General features: G+C 39.7%; 1 protein-coding gene across 2 annotated transcripts in view; it reads left to right on the forward strand.

Annotated features, from left to right (window-relative positions):
• Positions 1 to 19,648, forward strand: part of ikbke (inhibitor of nuclear factor kappa B kinase subunit epsilon) — a 43,634-nt gene that overhangs the window by 5,226 nt on the left and 18,760 nt on the right. For both annotated transcript variants that reach the window (XM_062978589.1, XM_008115657.3), the window contains exons 4-12: positions 1,786 to 1,915; positions 3,793 to 3,974; positions 5,368 to 5,528; positions 5,713 to 5,823; positions 7,340 to 7,519; positions 9,258 to 9,454; positions 10,063 to 10,127; positions 13,198 to 13,289; positions 18,318 to 18,419. In XM_062978589.1, the coding sequence (XP_062834659.1) occupies positions 1,786 to 1,915; positions 3,793 to 3,974; positions 5,368 to 5,528; positions 5,713 to 5,823; positions 7,340 to 7,519; positions 9,258 to 9,454; positions 10,063 to 10,127; positions 13,198 to 13,289; positions 18,318 to 18,419 (1,220 nt within the window). The remainder of the gene's footprint in view (positions 1 to 1,785; positions 1,916 to 3,792; positions 3,975 to 5,367; positions 5,529 to 5,712; positions 5,824 to 7,339; positions 7,520 to 9,257; positions 9,455 to 10,062; positions 10,128 to 13,197; positions 13,290 to 18,317; positions 18,420 to 19,648) is intronic.

Consider the following 19,648-nt stretch of genomic DNA (forward strand, 5'->3'; position numbering starts at 1 on the left):
AAACGAAGTAGTAAGGCATTAATACAAAATACAACATATACTCTCGTCTCCAGAGGTAATGTCTAATTCAACCAAGTCCATCATTCCACATACTTCCTCGCAGGCATGATTGGCGGGGACCAGAGACAGGGCCTTCTCAGTGGTGGCCCCTCGGCTGTTGAATTCCCTCCCCAGGGATATTAGATCAGTCCCCTCCCTTCTGATCTTCCATAAGAGACTGAAAACATGGCTTTGTGACCAAGCCTTTGGAGAACTTGTGCAATAGACATATATGGAATGATGTGCAATGACTTTTGGAATGACCCGGATTACACTTGTGGATATGTGATTAATTGTGAATGTATTGTTTTAAATGTTTGAATTGTTTTAATGTATTTTATAATTCTCTTTTAGTGTCCATTTGAATTTTTATACTGTTTTTAAGGCATTGAATAGTTATCTATTTGTAAAGCCACCTTGAGTCCCTTCTGGGGTTGAGAAAGGTGGGGTAAAAATGTTGTAAATAAATAAATAATACAAGCATGAAGCTTCTGTGGCCAATTTAATTATTTATCCATTCATTGCCATGGCATACTGACATGCTATCCAATACTATTTTTTTTAGTACAGCAATTCCATTGGTTCAATTCCACCACTGGTTCTGAAGCATTGTTATCTTAGGAGAGATGTGCAATGTGTTCTTTGTGAACATGCTGCTTTGTTGACCAATAAGAAACCATTTATTTCTTTTAAAAGAATAGGAGACTGAGCATAGCCATGAAGAAAGCAAAAAGAAATGCCAGTAGGGATAAGAGGCATGTCCTTTGTCTGTAGTTTGTGGGTATACACCTTGTCTTTTGGAGTCTCATTAAGACCAATACGAACAGAGGGATGAGTGCCAGAGATATAATTTTCATTACCAGCCTAAGTTACTCATCCAGACAGCACACAATAACCTGCTAGTGGGATTGAAGATCTTATCTTTCTGCACACTTAGCAGCAATCCAGGGCAGTGAAGCAGAGAAATGTCTGCTTTATCATGAATCAGATTTCTGTGTGCATTTTTATCAGACCTTGTGTGTGTTTGTGTGCTATTAGTTATTACAGTCTTAAGGGAACTGAACTGTTATTGCCAGGAAGGTGTTTTTTTAAACCATTTGGTGAGGATATATTTTGTGGCTTTGACCCACCTAGATTACTTTACATTGTTGCCCTGTATGCTTCAGAGCATCATTGTCCATGCCCGTATATTTGCTTCCTTATAATTTGGAAAGGGATTACAATTTGTGCAGTGAACCACATCATATTGAAGGGGCTTAACCTGTTTTCCGAGCATTGCTTACAGGATTGTATTTGCTGCCTGTCTTCTTCTTATTCTCTGTTCACCTTGTTCTTTTTCTGGTTAAAAGAGTTGATTTTGTCGGAACTCCTTGATGAAGTGACACCTTTCCTCACACCCTTCAATTCCCAGCTGCTATTTAACACCTAGTGTCCTCACCTTTTCTCTCTTCAAGAAAAATAATATAGTTTGGGGGAATGGGGTATTTTTTGCAGAAAAACAGTAAAAGGGGAAATACACCAACACATATGTAAACGACTCCTAACCTTAAATAACATCACCAACCTTTTATATTGGCAGATATTTCTCTCTTAGCCTCCTTCCATCCTGCTCACCCTGTATATTTATCATAATACTGAGGTTTCTGGGGAATTTATACTAGCTTCCGTTGTGATAGAATGAAATGTTTGGAACTGTCACCGAGTTCATACTATCAGTAAGCAGTTTGTCCTCAAATCCAAACACAGGAAATCAGCAAACAGAAGGTGTTGGTGATGGAGTACTGTTCAGGTGGGAGCCTGCTGAGCCTGTTAGAAGAGCCAGAAAATGCCTTTGGCTTATCAGAATCTGAGTTCCTCATAGTGTTGCACTGTGTAGGTAAGTGTTGCAGCTACTTTTAATGGTGTGAGTTGGACTTTGCTTGTCCCTGATCCAATTCACAGGCATAGAATGTGACTCCAGGTGGGAAACAAAAGGTGTGTATGTGTGTGAAGACTACAAAGAGAAAACCAAAAAAGTGTGACTATGATCATAAATACAGGAACAATATACAGACCCCAGAACAACAAAGGCCTATAGGCAAGTCAGTATAACTGATATTAAATTTTGGAATGTCAGTTCACTCAGTCATTCTGAGGCTAGGCTCGATGTGGTGATGATTACATGTTTCATTCTGATGTTTTTGAGGTGTGTTAAAAAAAAAGCAAAAAAAAGCATAAAGAGCTAACATAGAGGTTTCCATGCTGAATTTGGACCATGCTGAATTAGGGAGAAATGTGTGTTTTTAATTTATTAATGTAAGATAAGCAGATTCTCCACAAAGAATCAGAAAAAAATTAATTCAATCAACATAAAACATGTAAAACAGCCACAACAGTTTTAAAAAATCTCACAGTATTCAACAAGAATGGAGCTCTAAAAATGTTGTTGGATTGAAACCAGCTAGGATAGCCAATACAAGGGTCAATGAGAGTTGTGATCTACCTGTAGGACCAAACACTGCCTAACCCAGATATAAAAGAAAAGTTGTGATAAAGGCAGGAAAAATTGATTGTAAAACATGGAAAGAAACATGTGTACATCCTAAGTAGTGCATTTCTTAAAGACAGAACTACCACAGAAAAGAATAATACATATTAATACACTTTATTTATATTTCGCTCTGTCTCCTGGAGGGACTCAGAGTGGATTACAGTACACATATAAGGCAAACGTTCAGTGCCTTTTACACAACAAACAACAATGTGCAATACACAAATAAGGTAAAGGCCTTCTCCTTTTTCATCTCCAGTATCTGGAGGTGATGCTCAACTCCGGCCATGGGGAGATGCTCTTCTTCCATTTTCCATGCCTAGGAGCATACTGTCCGTAGACATCTCCAATCTTTTTGCTGGCATGTTTGCATTGGACGCCCTTTTACCTTCTCTCCATGGCAGTGCCTAGTGATCTACTTGCTTTGCATGCTTTTGAACTGCTAGGTTAGCAGAAGCTAGGGCTGACAGTCGGGAGCTCACCCCAATTCGCGGCTTCGAACGGCTAACCCTCCAGTCAGCAGCTTTTCCTGCAGCTAGCGGTTTTAACCACTGTGCTATCACAGCCCCTATCATGCCTAGGATAATAGAGCTTGCTTGCAAGCCTAGGTTCTGTGGCTTATTTTAGAATCTGAACAGGTTGGGGTATAGGTAATCTCAAACTGTTGAGGCTTCCACCTGATCAGAATCATACATGTGTCAGCTACTTGCAATGGAGAGGGAGAGTTTGGGGGGGGGGGAATGTTCCCTAGTGGCATGTTTATTTTGCCCTTCATATACCCAGAATGCAGTTCTGTAAAGAGCCCTCAGTGGTACAGTGGGTTAAACCCTTGTGCCAGTAGGTCTGATGATTTGAAGGTTGAGTTGCTGACCTGAAGGTTGCCGGTTCAAATCCAACCCAGGGAGAGTGTGGATGGGCTCCCTCTATCAGCTTCAGCTCCATGAGGGGACATGAGAGAAGCCTCCCACAAGGATGGTAAGAACATCAAAACTTCCGGGCATTCCCTGGGCAGCGTCCTTGCAGACGGCCAATTCTCTCACACCAGAAGCAACTTGCAGATTCTCAAGTCGCTCCTGACACACACAAAAAGTTTGTCAGTGAGTTGAGGTTATCTTCATTGAGTGAAAAAACAAGGGACTTATAGTCATCTACACATTTTTCATCCATGTTTTTGAAAAAAGAAAGAATCACCATCCCTTTCTTCCCCTCCATTCCCAATCTAGTATCTGGAATGAACCATCTTCGTGAGAATGGGATTGTTCATAGAGATATCAAACCAGGAAACATCATGCGGTTAACCAGTGAAGACAGACAGAGTATATACAAACTGTCTGATTTTGGAGCTGCTCGAGAACTGGATGATGATGAAAAATTCGAATCAGTTTATGGGACAGAAGAATATCTTGTAAGTAAAGTGCAATATTAGGCCTTCTAACTGGCAAAGACAAATTCTGGAAGAAGTAATTTACAGAATAATTTCTGACACACAAGTTTTGGTTTACCTTGGTTTGTTTTTTCTGAGAGAGAAAATAGAGGAATGTGGTTAGCTTTATTAAACTTGCAGATTGAGCACTGTTCTGTTTCTCTCTTTGGGAATTATGTTTCCCTTCTGCATTTTTGGATATATTGGAGGATGAACTTGCCAAGTGACCAAAATGGTGACAGGTTCAGGACAGAGAAAAGAGGAGACTTCTTCAGAAAATGCATAGTGAAACTTTGGAATTATCTGCTACAGAATCTGCTGATGGTAACCAATTTAGATAGCTTTTAAGAAATGTCCAAATGCACAATAAGCCAATTGTATTAATAAAAGGCACAGTGAAGGAACTCGAGGTACCTTGCAGCCATCACAACGTGTAATTGTGTTGGCTATAAGGTACCTCTAGCTCCTCCCAGTGTGCCTTTTATTAATATGGGGATCTGATCTGAATTTGAAGCTTTGCAGTTGAGGAAAGCTGAATTATTTATCATTGCTACATGGAAATGATGTGGCAAAGAATTTAGCAATTTCAAATGGTTTTTTAAAAGTATTTATATAAAATTATATTATGGTATATCAGTAATTGGGAACTCTATACCCTTCTTCTGTCTCCTGTCACTTTGCAATTCACTTTTCCCCTGTACTGTTTTCTTATCAGTTGATCTCAATTATCTTCAATTTTCTGTAGGCAACCTTAAAGGTAAAAAAAAAATGAGAATCCCTTAAGCTGGATATTAAAATTGCATAACTCTACATGCCATCTGCTGGGAGTACTTTGAATAGTACTGCATAGGAAGGGGTTGACTTTTTCCAACTTTATAATTCTGTGACTCTGTGCAGATGAAAACAATGCTTATGAAGAAAGAAACAAAGCTGCTTTTTTCATAGTTGTACATAATTATTGGCATCCTTTCAAAACAGGTAGAGAGTCTGTGGCCATTCAAATGAATTTGTTCTACAATTTCTATCATTCTTGACTCTGCAGACTGGACTTATGGGAGTTAGAGTGTAGCAATATCTGGAGTATCGCAGGTATTTAATCCTTATCAAGAAGTGGTCACATTTTGTGAGAGAGACGGAAAAAGTATTCCTTAAGGCATTGCTTTTCATCTGCGATTTTCATAAACACTTGTGTCATCATTTTTGACCTGATGTTCAGCTAATGAGAAAGGGTGGTCTCCTTTTCCAAGAGCTAATTTTGTCATTATTTCATCCCAGCTTTGTATGATTCTAGAAAAAAATGGTAAGTAACTATTCAAATAAGTAGGCATGGCTAAAAATCAGAATGTTTCCCTTTCTTTTATTTTGTAATTTACAGCACCCAGATATATATAAGCGAGCAGTGCTGAAGAAGCCCCAGCAGAAAGCTTATGGGGTGACTGTAGATCTGTGGAGTATTGGGGTTACCTTTTACCATGCAGCTACAGGTAGCCTACCATTTATCCCTTTTGGAGGACCTCGTAGGAACAAGGAAATCATGTATGTATATATTGTATGCTTTTTCTTGACTCACTTGTCTTTATTTCTTCTCTGTCTCCTACTACTCTTCTATGACTATAAGAAAGAAGAAGAAAGAGACTGCTTTCTAAATCTGCTCAAGAGTGGGAGTTGTATTCCACTTGTTTGCTATCTTCTAAGATTTTATCTTCCTTCTATTATACAGGTATAAAATAACAACCGAGAAACCTACCGGAGCAATAGCAGGTGTCCAGGAGCAAGAAAACGGGGCCATCATCTGGACCGATGAGCTGCCAATCTCATGCCAGCTATCTTTGTGGGTACAAAAGGAACAAAATAAGCTAATGATCGAAGCTTTAGATATTTTTTTCTCTTACTTAGGCCCCTTTTACACTGCCATATAATCCAGATTATCAAATCAGATAAACCACATTATCTGCTTTGAACTGGATTATATGATTCTACACTGCCATATAATCCAATTCAAAGCACATAATTTGGATTTTATATGGCAGTGTAGAAAAACCTTGTAATCTCTTGAACTACATAGATCTATGATGGAAAACTTAGTAGAAAAAAGGTTAAAAGAAAGCTATTGAGTTACTTCTATAGTTACTGTTGACACTTTTCTATTAGCTTTCTCATCTAGATTCTAAATTTGCTTGCAGAAAATACATGAAATTTAAGACAGTATTTGCAACTGAATATGTATTAGATGGTACAGCACATTTTTCTTCTGTCCTGTCTGGCTTACACATGGAAGTCTTGTTTATATTCTTTGTACTTACACATGTTTATATACCTAATATTCTTCGGGAGGACTGTGGAATTGGGATAGACTTCTAGGCCAGATCCATTTGATCACTGACAGAAAGTCCTTTGGACATAGCAATATGCTGGATTACATGGTTTTGGTATTGTTTAAGTGGTATAGGAAGTCCCCAGGTTATGTAGGTTTGATCTTAAGTTGAATTTGCATGCAAGTCGGAACAGGTACAGTTCTGTCCCTGTGAGAATTAGATTTTAAAATTTTGGGGTTGTCATGGAGACAATGATTGGGGATAAAGGTGGAGACACCTTTTCCCCATGATAACTCTTTCAGGAGTGAATTTCCCTTCCTAGGAGTAGATTTCTCTCACTTCTTGTTGTCTCACCCCCCTTTGTAACTATGCAAGTTGGATGTTTGTGACCTGGGGATTACCTGTAATCACTATTAAGAAAGCACTCCATCTACTTGTGGAATGAATTTGAAGATGCCTTTTGCCCTGGGTCAATCAAGTTGCTTATGACATGATCCATTGTGTGAGCTGTTAGACTCTGGCTTACAGAGATAAGATGGGTCTTGCTGGGTATGACGTAAGGGTTAATCTGGAAACTAGATTCTGTTTCCAGGAATGAATATTGACAAGCTGGAATGTGTCCAGAGAAGGGTAACCAATCTGAACAAAGGTCTGAAAACCAAGTCCTACGAGGAGCAGATTAGGGAGCTGGGTATGTTTGGCTTGAAGAAAAGAGGGCTGAAGAGGGGACATAATAGCCGTGTTTAAATATTTGAAAGGATGTAATGTTGAGGAGGGGCAAGCTTGTTTTCTGTTGCTCTAGAGACCAGGAAACAGGAATAGAGATGAAAGGAGTGAATTGAATAACTTAAAGACACAAGCGAACATGATGAAGAATGCTTTCCTTTGTCTGTTGTGAATCAATTTTATTGAGTGACTCCCAAAATGTGCTTATTAATGAGAAAGGAAAAATAATTGCAAATGAGCATTCAGTTTTTGCTTTTCAGGCACTGGGATTTCATAGAAGTAACATCTGTGCCGTTTTCTCTACAGAGGACTGAAGAGACCACTTGTTCCCATCCTTGCAAACATTCTAGAGGCGGATCAAGAGGAATGCTGGAGCTTTGATCAATTTTTTGCTGAAGCTAATGATATCTTACATAGGACAATAATTCACGTCTTTTCATTGTCACAAGCTGTAATGCTCCATGTCTATATCCACCCCTATAACACGTAAGCATCACTATTTGAGTCAGAGCAGATAGTGTTTTGCAGCCAATTCTCAGGCTGGAGTTTTATTATATGTTATCAAGCTAGTTGTGAAATAATTATAAACAGCTTATAAGTACATATATATAATATACCTTGTAGTATGTTGGGTCCTTAGAGTGAGAAACCACACTGAAATTTTTTGGTACTTCAAGAACAACCAATCAGAAGTGGGCAATTGAGCAAACTCATCCATAAGAATCCATGATTAAGAGTGCAAATGAAAAGCATAATTATATATAAGCACCTGAAGTCCGTTAACAATTTTTCCTTGAGTATGAGCTGCAACATTTATTCATTTTATACATATCTTGCCTTTCTCCCAAGACAGAGCCCAAGATGACTCACATCAGATTAAGAACAAAATACACTGAAACCTATTGAAGGCTTTCATGGCCAGAATCACTGGGCTGCTGTGAGTTTTCTGGGCTGTATGGGCATGTTCCAAACCTCACAGCCTCTGAGGATGCCTGTCATGCTTCTGGAACATGGCCATACAGTCCAGAAAACTCACAGAAACCCGCACTAAAATCTGATGCAAAAGTTTTGAAAAGCATTAAATCAGAGGTTCTCAATCTGGGGTCCCCAGATGTTTTTGGCCTGCAACTCCCAGAAATCCCAGCCAGTTTACCGGTTAGTAGGATTTCTGGGAATGGAGGGCCACAAACATCTGAGGACCCCAGGTTGAGAACCACTGCATTAAATGAAGAGTTCCATTAAAAACATTCTCTTAGAACAGTTAAACAAACACTGAAACATCATAAAAGATAAAAACACGCCGTATTAAAAAGATACTTCTGTCACAGTAAGTTAAAAGCTATAGGTAAAGGTAAAGGTTTTCCGCTGACGTTAAGTCCAGTTGTGACCGACTCTGGGGGTTGGTGCTCATCTCCATTTCTAAGCTGAAGAGCTGGCGTTGTCCGTAGACGCCTCCAAGGTCATGTGGCTGGCATGACTGCATGGAGCATTGTTACCTTCCCGCCAGAGCGGTACCTATTGATCTACTCACGTTGGCGTGTTTTCGAACTGCTAGGTTGGCAGGACCTGGCAGTGCGTGTTTATTCTTTCCAGCTAACAGTGGGTGCTCATTCCGCTCCCGGGATTTGAACCTGGGACCTTTCGGTCTGCAAGTTCAATAGCTCAGCGCTTTAACACACTGCGCCACTACCAGGGGCCCAAAAGCTATAGGTTTGACTAAATAAAAATGTCCTTGCTTTCTGGTGGGAAGAGAATAAAGAGGGTGCCAGTTGAGCCTTCTGTGAAAAGGAATTTCACAAATTGGGAACAACCACTGAAAGTGTTTTCTCCCTTGACTACACCAAATGGTCCTCAGATAGTGGTGGGAAGATAGACAAAAAGCTTTTCCCTGAAGATTTTCAAAGTCAGACAGGCTTATGAGGGGGAGATGGTCTTTCTCATAATTTGGACCCAAGTCACTTTAAAAGTTGGCATTTTGAATTGTGCCCAGAGGGGACCAGTAGCTGCTGAAATAGCTGCAATATGATAGTTATGTGTTCCCAGTAACCAGCCCTAGTCAGCAGTCAGGCCAGAACAACATTTTAATTAGTTTCTGGAAGGTGTGACCAAAACTGGCCTAAGAGATTTCTCAAGGCAGGCACTTCAAGAGAAGATGCAGAAGGGACACCAATTCCTCGTATGTGCAAAGACTGATTACACATTCCTTTTGTGGTATCTTATGCAGAGCCATCAAATTTTTAGAAGAAGTCTTTAGGCAAACGAGTACAGCTCCCTGTCACCAGGAATATTTATTTGAAGGGCACTCATATGAACTGGAGCCCAACCTGCAAGTTTGCCATTTCCCCAAAACCACAGAAACCTGCCCTTTCATCCTGATGAGCACAGATCCTGAGGATCCAGTGGGACTCAGATACAGAGATCGTGAGTATAGTAACTCTGCCGTGTTCATCTCATGCTTGATTGCAATCTCTGGTTATAATTAATCCATGCTAGCTATGGGTTTGTATTTCATCAGAAAATGTTTACTTCTGAGGTGTTTCCAGATAAATGTCATCAGCAGTCCTCCACATGGATGATTCTTTATAAAATGTCCAAATGCAACACATATTGTTTCTTATCCTCAGAGGAAGGAAATAAGGTTTGCTCACAGCAAAGGTGAGAAGGAATAGCCAAAGCAGGATGGATCCATAGTATTTCTGCAGGTTTTTTTTTGTTCTTTTTTCTGTTTTTGGAACAGGCATGGATGACATTTTGGATTTTATTGGGGGTTTTGTTTGTTTTGGTTAATGGCCACTACTATAGCTGTCCTTACAATGTTTTTAATATTTTTGGATTGCATATTATGAGCGCTAGATGTCACTATAACTCCACAACTGCAGCATTGCTTTCCTTCTCTAATAGTGCAAATTTTGCCTGATACTCACAAGCAGCCTTCCCCAGCCTGTTGTTCTCTAGGTGAATTCTGTGATGTGATCTGGAATTATGAAAGATAAAACACTCAGGTATATGTGCGTGTTTATTCTTTCCAGCAACTTTGGAGTTCCCCAGATTCCTTCCGAAGGTTGATGTCATTGCAGATTGCAGCACAGCAAAGGTACCTCTTAAGTTCCAGTGGAGAAAGGATTCCTTTTTGTTTGTTTTACACTCAGGCAACATAGTAGCCAAAGCCTGGTATCAAAATCTAAGAATGGCTGAGAAAGGGAACAATAGTTAGATCTCTCTCCCAAATTGTTTCCAATACTACTGTACTGAGGTGCCTAAGAGAGAAAGATGAAGCACACCAACCTAAGCACTGGGAAAGTTAAATGATAGGAGAGGAAGACAGTGGTCCTAGAGCCACAAAGTGTTTAAATCCAAAATATCTTGCTCTTGGGGCTAATTTACAGGTTCAAATCATTAGCATTGTGATGGAGCAAGCCAAAAAGCTCTCTTTTTAGTAGTTTGCAAGGTTTGGGTATAACACCCCAGCACCAGCCTCTGAATACTAAAATGTATTTGGAGGTTAGTGAAGAAGCTCAGATAACTAAGTAAAGGTAAACGTTTGCCCCTGACATTAAGTCTAGTCATGTCTGACTCTGGAGGCTGGTGCTCATCTCCATTTCTAAGCCAAAGAGCCAGCATTGTCCGTAGACGCCTCCAAAGTCATGTGGCCAGCATGACTGTATGGAGCGCTGTTACCTTCCTGCAGAAGCGTTACCTATAGATCTCCTCATATTTGTATGTTTTAGAACTGCTAGGTTGGCAGAAATTGAGGCTAACAGCGGGAACTCATCCCACTCCCCAGATTTGAACTGCCGACCTTTTGGTCAACAGGTTCAGCAGCTCAGTGGTTTAATCCGCTGCACTACTGGGCGCTCCATCAGATGACTACTATGGCTTAATACAGTAGAGTCTCACTTATCCAACACTCGCTTATCCAACATTCTGGATTATCCAACACATTTTTGTAGTCAATGTTTTCAATACATGGTGATATTTTGGTGCTAAATTCGTAAATACAGTAATTACTACTTAGCATTACTACATATTGAACTATTTTTTCTGTCAAATTTGTTGTATAACATGATGTTTTGGTGCTTAATTTGTAAAATCATAACCTAATTTGATGTTTAATAGGCTTTTCCTTAATCCCTCCTTATTATCCAACATATTCGCTTATCCAACGTTCTGCTGGCCTGTTTATGTTGGATAAGTGAGACTCTACTGTACCATAATCCGTGCCTAGTTTTCATGGATATTTTGGTTCAGACGTTTGAAGCTCCATTTAGGTATCATTCTAATAGACATAGATAGATAAATATTTCAACTTGTGTCACCTTCTCCAAAGACATCAATGCTAGGTTTCTTATGCTTCTTCCAACCTTACTGTTTGGTCTAAAAAGAGAGCATCAGATGTTCTCCTCCTCACAGCTGAGCTGCAGTGGAAATTTGCAGCCCCTTGAAAATGCCTCTCTTCAAAGCCTGCTTGTAGCTCCTGCTCTTTTGAAAGTGGAACAAAATGCTTTGGAGCAGCTGTTGCCCTGAGAATTTTTGTCTTCACATGTTTGTTAAGTAATGTTGTTCCTAGTGACAAGAGGGAATGCCCTCATGAACAGATGGAGAAGTATTTTGAAACTGTTTCAGGATTGTACATGTACACAGGAATGTGTGTTCTTTGTAGGGCATTACATACATGAATGAACTTCTTTTGATTAGGTCAAATTAAATTTGAACTTGTCTTCTGGTGACTTTTGTGACTGTGTAAGCTAGAAACCAGAGTTACTTATGGTGGCTTCTTTAAAAAAAATAGCAAAATACTATGTAATATTGGGCACCTGTAGTATAGTTGACTAAAATAAGTAAGGTAATTTTCAGAGAGATAGCTGTGTTGCTCTGTCTCAGAATGAAAAAGAGTTTGATGACATACAGAGAGATGGAAACCCTGGTATACTATTTATATGTGTTTCTAACACAGGGACATATATAACAAATACATGTTCCCAACAAAAGGTAACTGATGATCACATAAGGATAATTTTTTGCTTTCTCATCTTGGAGTGAACTAAACTCAATATTTCTTCTGTCCAGTCTGTCATACTCCATGGGCTTTTTAAAAGGTTTATTACTGAAGTTATAATTTGCGTTTTTCTGTATTCTGTTATATTCTGATCCCATCCCCATAAATATGTACTCAATCTTAAATATGCTGGATTCTCAGTTAACTAGAACTCAAGCAACTGGACCTCTCAAGCAACCAGAAAAGAGATTGAAGAAATAATACTTTAAAAACCTATTAAAGTAGAATCAATTTTATAATACAGCAAAATCAATTTTTATAATACTGTAAAACTGTGTTCCATTGACTTAAGTTTCTTTTTATTTGTCTTTATTTGCTTTTAATTACTTACTTCAATATGACCATCCAGTCAGTACTGAGTTTATGTTATGGTACAGTATTAGTTAGGCCTATTTTTAATTGTAACCCTTACGCTACCAGAAATTATATTTATTCATCATCTGTATCAATCCCCATGGGTGTTGGTTAACTGAGAGGCTATTGTATTTATTACTTGTGTTCCATCTATGTGTCTGAAGAAGTGGATTGAAGTCCACCAGAGCCTATGTTAAAAATAACTAGCAGATCTCAAAGTTGCTTTTAAATTCTTTCTCTCATATTTCTTCTTTTTTCCTCCTTTTCATGTTAAAATATATAATGCATATTAAAAATTGAAAATCCTGGATCAGTTTTCCTCTCTCTCCATACAGAGGGAGTATGAAGGAAGGGAATCTGGGATCAGAGGATCAAGAATAAAGGGTGAAATGTATTGTTGATGCAGAAGATGCCCTCCTTCACCTCTTCCATCCATTGTCATTTGTCCAATACTTAATGCTAACACAGCAGTTTTTTGCTGATCTCCATGCCTAAGTTCAGACAAGGAGGAAGAATTTCATGTGCTAACAGGACAATTTATTTCCATGCTGCCATCCCTGTCCAGTCTCACATTTCACTCTTGATTTTCCACCTCAACTCTTTCTGCTTGTTGTCTGACCTTGATCACACGCATAGATACGCCATGTCCTTTCAGCCTATGGTGATATTTATATACTCGTGCTGCTTTTGAACTAATATCACACCAATTAATTGTATATAGGACAATCACATACACTATTTGTTTATCCTCCAGGGCGTTCTGAGTGCAACTCACCAAACACTGAGGATATCTCAGTCATTTCTGAAGGATCAAGAGCTCATCCTTAGAGGCTTGTATTGGCTGAGGTATGTAAAATGTTTCTTGCTGTTGATGCAGTAAACCAAAGAACAGGCTTTTTGGTTTGGGCACTGGTAAAGGTGCTCCAGGTTTGCAATAAAATCAGTTTAATTCCAGTATCATTCACTTTCCCAGACAGTTTGTTTACAACTTCATTTGTAAGTGCCTTTGAAAAATGGTCAGAAATTTAGTTTGCATAAAATGTAGCATTTTTTTTAGACAAAACAAACTTAAGACAGGTAGATGTGACCACTTTGGTCATCAGAGATAGTTTCCAAATGTCTTCTGTGTTCAACTAACATATGAAACTCTACACAGCTTGCGAGCAGGCTGCTTTCCACAAATACACCTTTTAGGATCATAGATTTGGAAGAGACCACAAAGGCCATCCAGTCCAACCCCCACTATGCGCTATACCCACTATCAAAGCACTCCTGACAGATGTTTAAAAATTTCCAGAGAAGGAAATTCTGAGGCAGCATATTCTACTGTCGAATTGTTCTTACTGTCAGAAAGTCCTTCCTAATGTTTAGGTGGAATCTCTTCTTCTGCAATTAGAATCAATTACTCTATTCCCTAGTCTCTAGAGCAGCAGAAAACAAGATTGTCCCCTTCTAAATGTGACATACATTCAAAGATTTAAACATGACTACGTATCATTTCATGCCTTAACCTTCTCTTCTTTAAGCTAAACATACCCAGCTCCCTCAGCTATTCCTCATAGGACTTGGCTTCCAGATTTTTGATGATTTTGTTCACTCTGCTCTGGACACGTTCCAGCTTGTCAATATCTATCCTGTACTGTGATGTCCGGGACCAGTCTGATCAAAGCAGGACCTTACGATAATCTTAAGAGGCTCTTCCCTGGACACTCACAAAGTCATGTGAAGCAGATTGTGGCTCTGTAACATTTATGTATGTATCTACTTATTTATTGCATTTATATGCCAGCTTTCCCCCAAAGTGGAACCCAAGATGTCTTCCATCTTAAAAATATTCCAAAGAATTTTTTTTAAAATTAAAAACACACAAAATTGTATAACAACATTTTAAAAACATAAACAAGCTTAAAAAGAATAAAATATCCCCCAGAGCAAGCTCTCCTGCTTACTTATTAGAAGCCTGTTGAAATAGCAATGTCTTTAGTAAGGTAAAGGTTTCCCCTGACGTTAAGTCCAGTCATGTCTGACTCTGGGGGTTGGTGCTCAATTCCATTTCTAAGCCGAAGAGCCGGTGTTGTCTGTAGACACCTCCAAGGTCATGTGGCCGGCATGACTGAATGGAGCACCGTTACCTTCCCGCCGGAGTGGTACCTATTGATCTATTCGCATTGGCATGTTTTCGAACTGCTAGGTTGGCAGAATCTGGAGCAACAGCGGGCGCTCATTCCGCTCATTTGAACCTGGGACCTTTCGGTCTGCAAGTTCAGCAGCTCAGTGCTTTAACACACTTCGCCACCCGGGCTCCTTAGGAATGTCTTTATCTGCCAGCAAAAGTAGGAAGGAACCAGCCTAGGGTGCATCTAGACCAGTGGTTCCCAACCTTTGGTCCTCCAGGTGTTTTGGACTTCAGCTCCTAGAAATCCCAGCCAGCTTACCAGCTGTTAGGAACTGTGGGAGCTGCAGTCCAAAACACTTGGAGGCCCAAAGGTTGGGAACCACTGATCTGATCTAGACAGCAGAATTATTGCAGTTTATCATCACTTTGGCTACTGTGACTCAATGTTATGGAATATTGGGATTTGAAGTTTAATGAGGCAGCAGTACCCGTTAGCACTTTGTAAAACTACAGTTCCCTGATTACATAGCACTGAGCCATGGCAGTTAAAATGATGCCAATCTGCATTAATTCTATAGTGTAAATTTATCCTTAGCCTACTATGGAAGGGAGTCCCAAGCAGTCACCAAGAAGGTTCTCTATAGTGTCCCTACCAAGTGAATCCTGTGATAGTAGAGGGACCAAGAGAAAGCCTCCCCTGTGGTTGTTAGGGTTCTGGCATGTTTGTATTGGGAGATAAGGTCTTTCAGGTAGTCTAGACCTGAACCAAATAGGACTACATAGGTCATGAATTATGTGAAGCTGCTTTAACATCATAAAAAGACTTTGTAACACAAATATATAGGTTTAATATGATATAAACCAATATATAGTGAGTTTTTTAAAAAAAAATAGTTTAGCACTAGTTTAGATCTTTGACACTATTGTTAATATGCACTGAGTTTATTGTAGTTTATTATGTTAACTATTTTTATTTTGTCTTAGATTTCATGTTTTTGATTTATGATTCTGTTTCATGGTCTTTAACTCCAACTTCTAAACCGCCAAGTGAGCTTTTGTTACCAAGCAGAATATAAATACATGTAAATACATAAACCAATGTCAAATTATAAATTCTAACTAGACAGAAAAGACTGAGTTGTCTTTGTATTTTAAAACAAGATGAAACAGCTTTGGACAGAGGTTTGAAGATCCAGAGTCTGATATGAAATTACAGTTGTCAGATAAACACATGCAGTTTCACCCTCTCCTCCAAATCTGCTTTTTTCCAGAATAGCTGGTTTGCAGTGTACTTAATGGAATGTGTACAGTTGATTTACATTACAGAGACAAATAAGCAGATTGTACAGGCTTTGGAACAGTTCTTTTATTTGCAGAAAAATCAGTTTTGACTGGAAACATCTAGCAATGTACAGAATACCTCCTAATTGCTGGGCAAAACATGGAAGGATATAGTGACTTGGATTGTCACAATTTCCACCTTGTCAAGCATTATTTTCCAAATGCAGAATATCAAACTGAAGTGCAGTGTAAATCATCATGTGGCTATAGTGGGAAGCAACAGCTGAGTTGAAGGAAAGATCTCTTGGTTTAGAGAATGGAAGCAATGTCTGCTTCGTTTGCTGGAAATTCCAGTTAACCATTGATAAGCCTGCTCTGAAACCTTTCACCTCTACTCTTGTATACAAATATGTGCATGTTATATTACAGAGTAACCAATTGATTAATAACATATCAAGGATGTGCAGGTGTCAGGAGAAATGATTGTATTGATTCCCTGGGGACCTAAAAGGCCCACCCTCCACCCCTGGAATAAAGTGGAGACATGATCCCTAAATGTCCCTTAGCCACATACAGTATGTCACTAAACAAGCAATTTTGCCACGTGTATTTCCCTTTCTGGGCCATTTTAACTATCAATTTTGCTCAGTGCATTAAAGCGCTGAGCTGCTGAACTTGCGGACCAAAAGGTCCCAGGTTCAAATCCCAGGAGCAGAATGAGCGCCCACTGTTAGCGCCAGCTCCTGCCAACCTAGCAGTTCGAAAACATGCAAATGTGAGTAGATTAATAGGTACCGCTCCGGCGGGAAGGTAACGGCGCTCCATGCAGTCATGCCAGCCACATGACTTTGGACAACGCCGGCTCTTCGGCTTAGAAATGGAGATGAGCACCAACCCCCAGAGTCAGTCATGACTGGACTTAACGTCAAGGGAAACCTTTACCTTTTTTTTTTTAACCAAAGACATGGGTATGGAGCCCCCAGTGACGCAGTAGGTTAAACCACTGAGCTGCTGAACTTGCTGACCAAAATGTTGGTGGTTCGAATCCAGGGAGCAGGGTGAGCTTCTGCTATTAGTCCAGCTTCTGCCAAGCTAGCAGTTTGAAAACATGCAAATGTGAGTGGATCAACAGGTACCGCTCTGGCGGGAAGGTAACGGCACTCCATACAGTCATGCCGGACACATAACCTTGGAGGTGTCTGTAGACAATGCTGGCTCTTCAGCTTAGAAATGGAGATGAGCACCAGCCCTCAGAGTCGGACACGACTAGACTTAATGTCAGAGGAAAACCTTTACCTTTATCTATTAAAAACATTGTGTCTTTGAAAATGAGTTGCTGGAAACAAGGGTGGAGTGCTGTAATTAAATTTGTAGTCTGAACATTTGCTTCCTATACGCATCTGGTTGGTCCTTGTAGAAGTTGGACTTATGTAAACTAGTGTGGCTTTTCTTGACACATTTCTAAGAAAAACATGGGAATTGCCTTTATCTTTTATATAGGAAGGGCAGAAATACCAACTTCTCTCCTCTCCTCTTCTTCCCTGCCCAGTATATATTATATACAGAAGATAGATACTAGGTATTTCCACTTTTCAGTTCTCCTCTGAAAGGAGTGGAGAAATTCATGGGTCATCAGTAAGTTATCCCTTCCCTAAAAATGCAAGTTATCTTCTTCCTGGTTTCTGAAGTTTATGGCAAAGAAATCAGTGTTGTGTTAATCTTAGACAAGGCCAAATCCCCCTTCTTAGTGTTGCCTTCATTTTTATGGTTTCTAAGATACAAACGAGGGCTTAAATGTCTGTGAGAGATTTATGATTGGATCTCCTGATGTTTTGATTTGTTTGTTTTCACCTAATATACAACTGCAAGGCATTATCATTTGGTCACAGGCAGCAGCAGGGTATTGGGCTGTTACAATTTTTTAGTAAAATAGCCCCCTGTGACTGCTATTTTCTGCACAGAAGAAAAGCATCCACTTGACATCCACAAGACAGGAGATTCTTCATATTTCAAACCTTCAGAATAGGATTAAAAATGTGAATGTATTTATTATATAGCAGAACCTAACAAAATCTGGTGATTGTTGTGTCTGTGTAGACTGACTCCATCCTGGGGTTTAGTCTAACTTTTAAAAAACTGTCTAAGGTGCTGTGCCATTTGCAATATAGGGTTCAGTACCATGGATAGCTTTTTAAATGTGTAAACAAAAGCCTTAAATCAGTAGTCCTCAACCTGTGGGAATCCAGATGTTTTTGCCTTCAACTCCCAGAAATAGTAACAGCCGGTAAACTGGTTGGGATTTCTGGGAGTTGTGGGACAAAACATCTGGGGACCCACAGTTTGAGAACCACTGCTTTAAATGAATTCACTGTCCCACTAACATGGAAGATGCTGGTCAGCCCTGGCAAGAGCACAGGTCCGTGCCAAAGATCTGAGATCCCAAATACAGCAGAGATTGTGGCATTGCTTTTTTACAGTGAAACCTTGAAATCGAAGTGTCCCCAGTTCCTAGAAAAGAGGCAAGCTGTGATGGGAATGCTCAGCTTCACACAACAAATAGAGATGAAGCTCCTGCTCCTGTAAGTGCTATTCTTCAATAGTGAATTTTTCAGTAGAACTCCTAATGCATTACATGTTGGAAACAAGAGTTTGTTGTCCTATAGAGAGATGCTAATGGTCAGCTCCATGGAAATGCTGGGGGCTACCAATACTTTTGCACTGTATTTGTATTTTCCATCTCACCTAATTCCTAATATTCAAATGTGAAAACTTTCGTTGGCTTCCACCAGTCTGCTTTCATTCAAACCGAGTAGACTGGTTGAGGCCAAGTGTCGCCCTTAAGCCACATGGTTGACTTCCCAAGCTAGCAAAGGAAAACATATTATGAAACAGGCTACCATGGAGAATAGTGGGCTTTAAATAGAGATTGGATAGACGTCATTCACAAGTGCTTTAGTAGGTTGGCCTGTGTGGCCCTCGTGTCCCCTTTCACCTTTAAGATTCTAGAACAGTGGTTCTCAACCTGGGCTCCCCAGATGTTTTTGGCCTTCAACTCCAGTTTACCAGCTGTTAGGATTTCTGGGAGTTGAAGGCCAAAAATATCTGGGGACCACTGGTTGAGAACCACTGTTCTAGAATTATATAGTATTGTCCTTCTCTGAAATACTTCCTGTACAATGCAATACTGAGCCAGGAATGTGGAAAGTCACCATCTGGAGGAGCCCTGGGACCAGATTTCCCATAGCAGGGAAGCTGTTAGTACTTAGTAAGTCCTTCAAGACCCACCACTGATGTGCCAATAGAGAACTGAAACAAAAGAAATATAAAGGGTATAATTTGAGAGAAAGGGGACAACAGACAGACAGTTGGGGGGAGAGGGGAAAATATTGGCAATAGCATAAAGACTGTGTTTTAAAACATGTGTCCTTGATTTCAGAAGAGCCAGGGATAGTTGCTGTGTTTGGCTGAAATGTCCTGTGGTCTGTATTACAGGGTGCATCAGCATAGTAAAGCCACAAAGACTAGCATTGCAGTTTTGAGATTTGTGCAAGTGAGAAAAAAGACAGTTAGTGCTTATTAAATTTTTAAAAGGCAGCAACATAGGAGGATGAAAAATTTTATGAGCCTGTCATTTACCAATGTCATCATTTGTCTAAAATGTCCAAAAAATACCAGGTTAATGACTTGGCCTGTCTTTTACATCTTCTAGCTCTCACTTCCTCTTCCCATTACTCTTCACTGTGTCTTTTGCTTCCCTAATTCATCTATATCTTTATTAAGTCTATACTTGCTTTATATCTCTGATTCC

Source organism: Anolis carolinensis, chromosome 4 (genome assembly GCF_035594765.1).
Source record: "Anolis carolinensis isolate JA03-04 chromosome 4, rAnoCar3.1.pri, whole genome shotgun sequence".
In the NCBI taxonomy this organism is placed as follows: domain Eukaryota; kingdom Metazoa; phylum Chordata; class Lepidosauria; order Squamata; family Dactyloidae; genus Anolis; species Anolis carolinensis.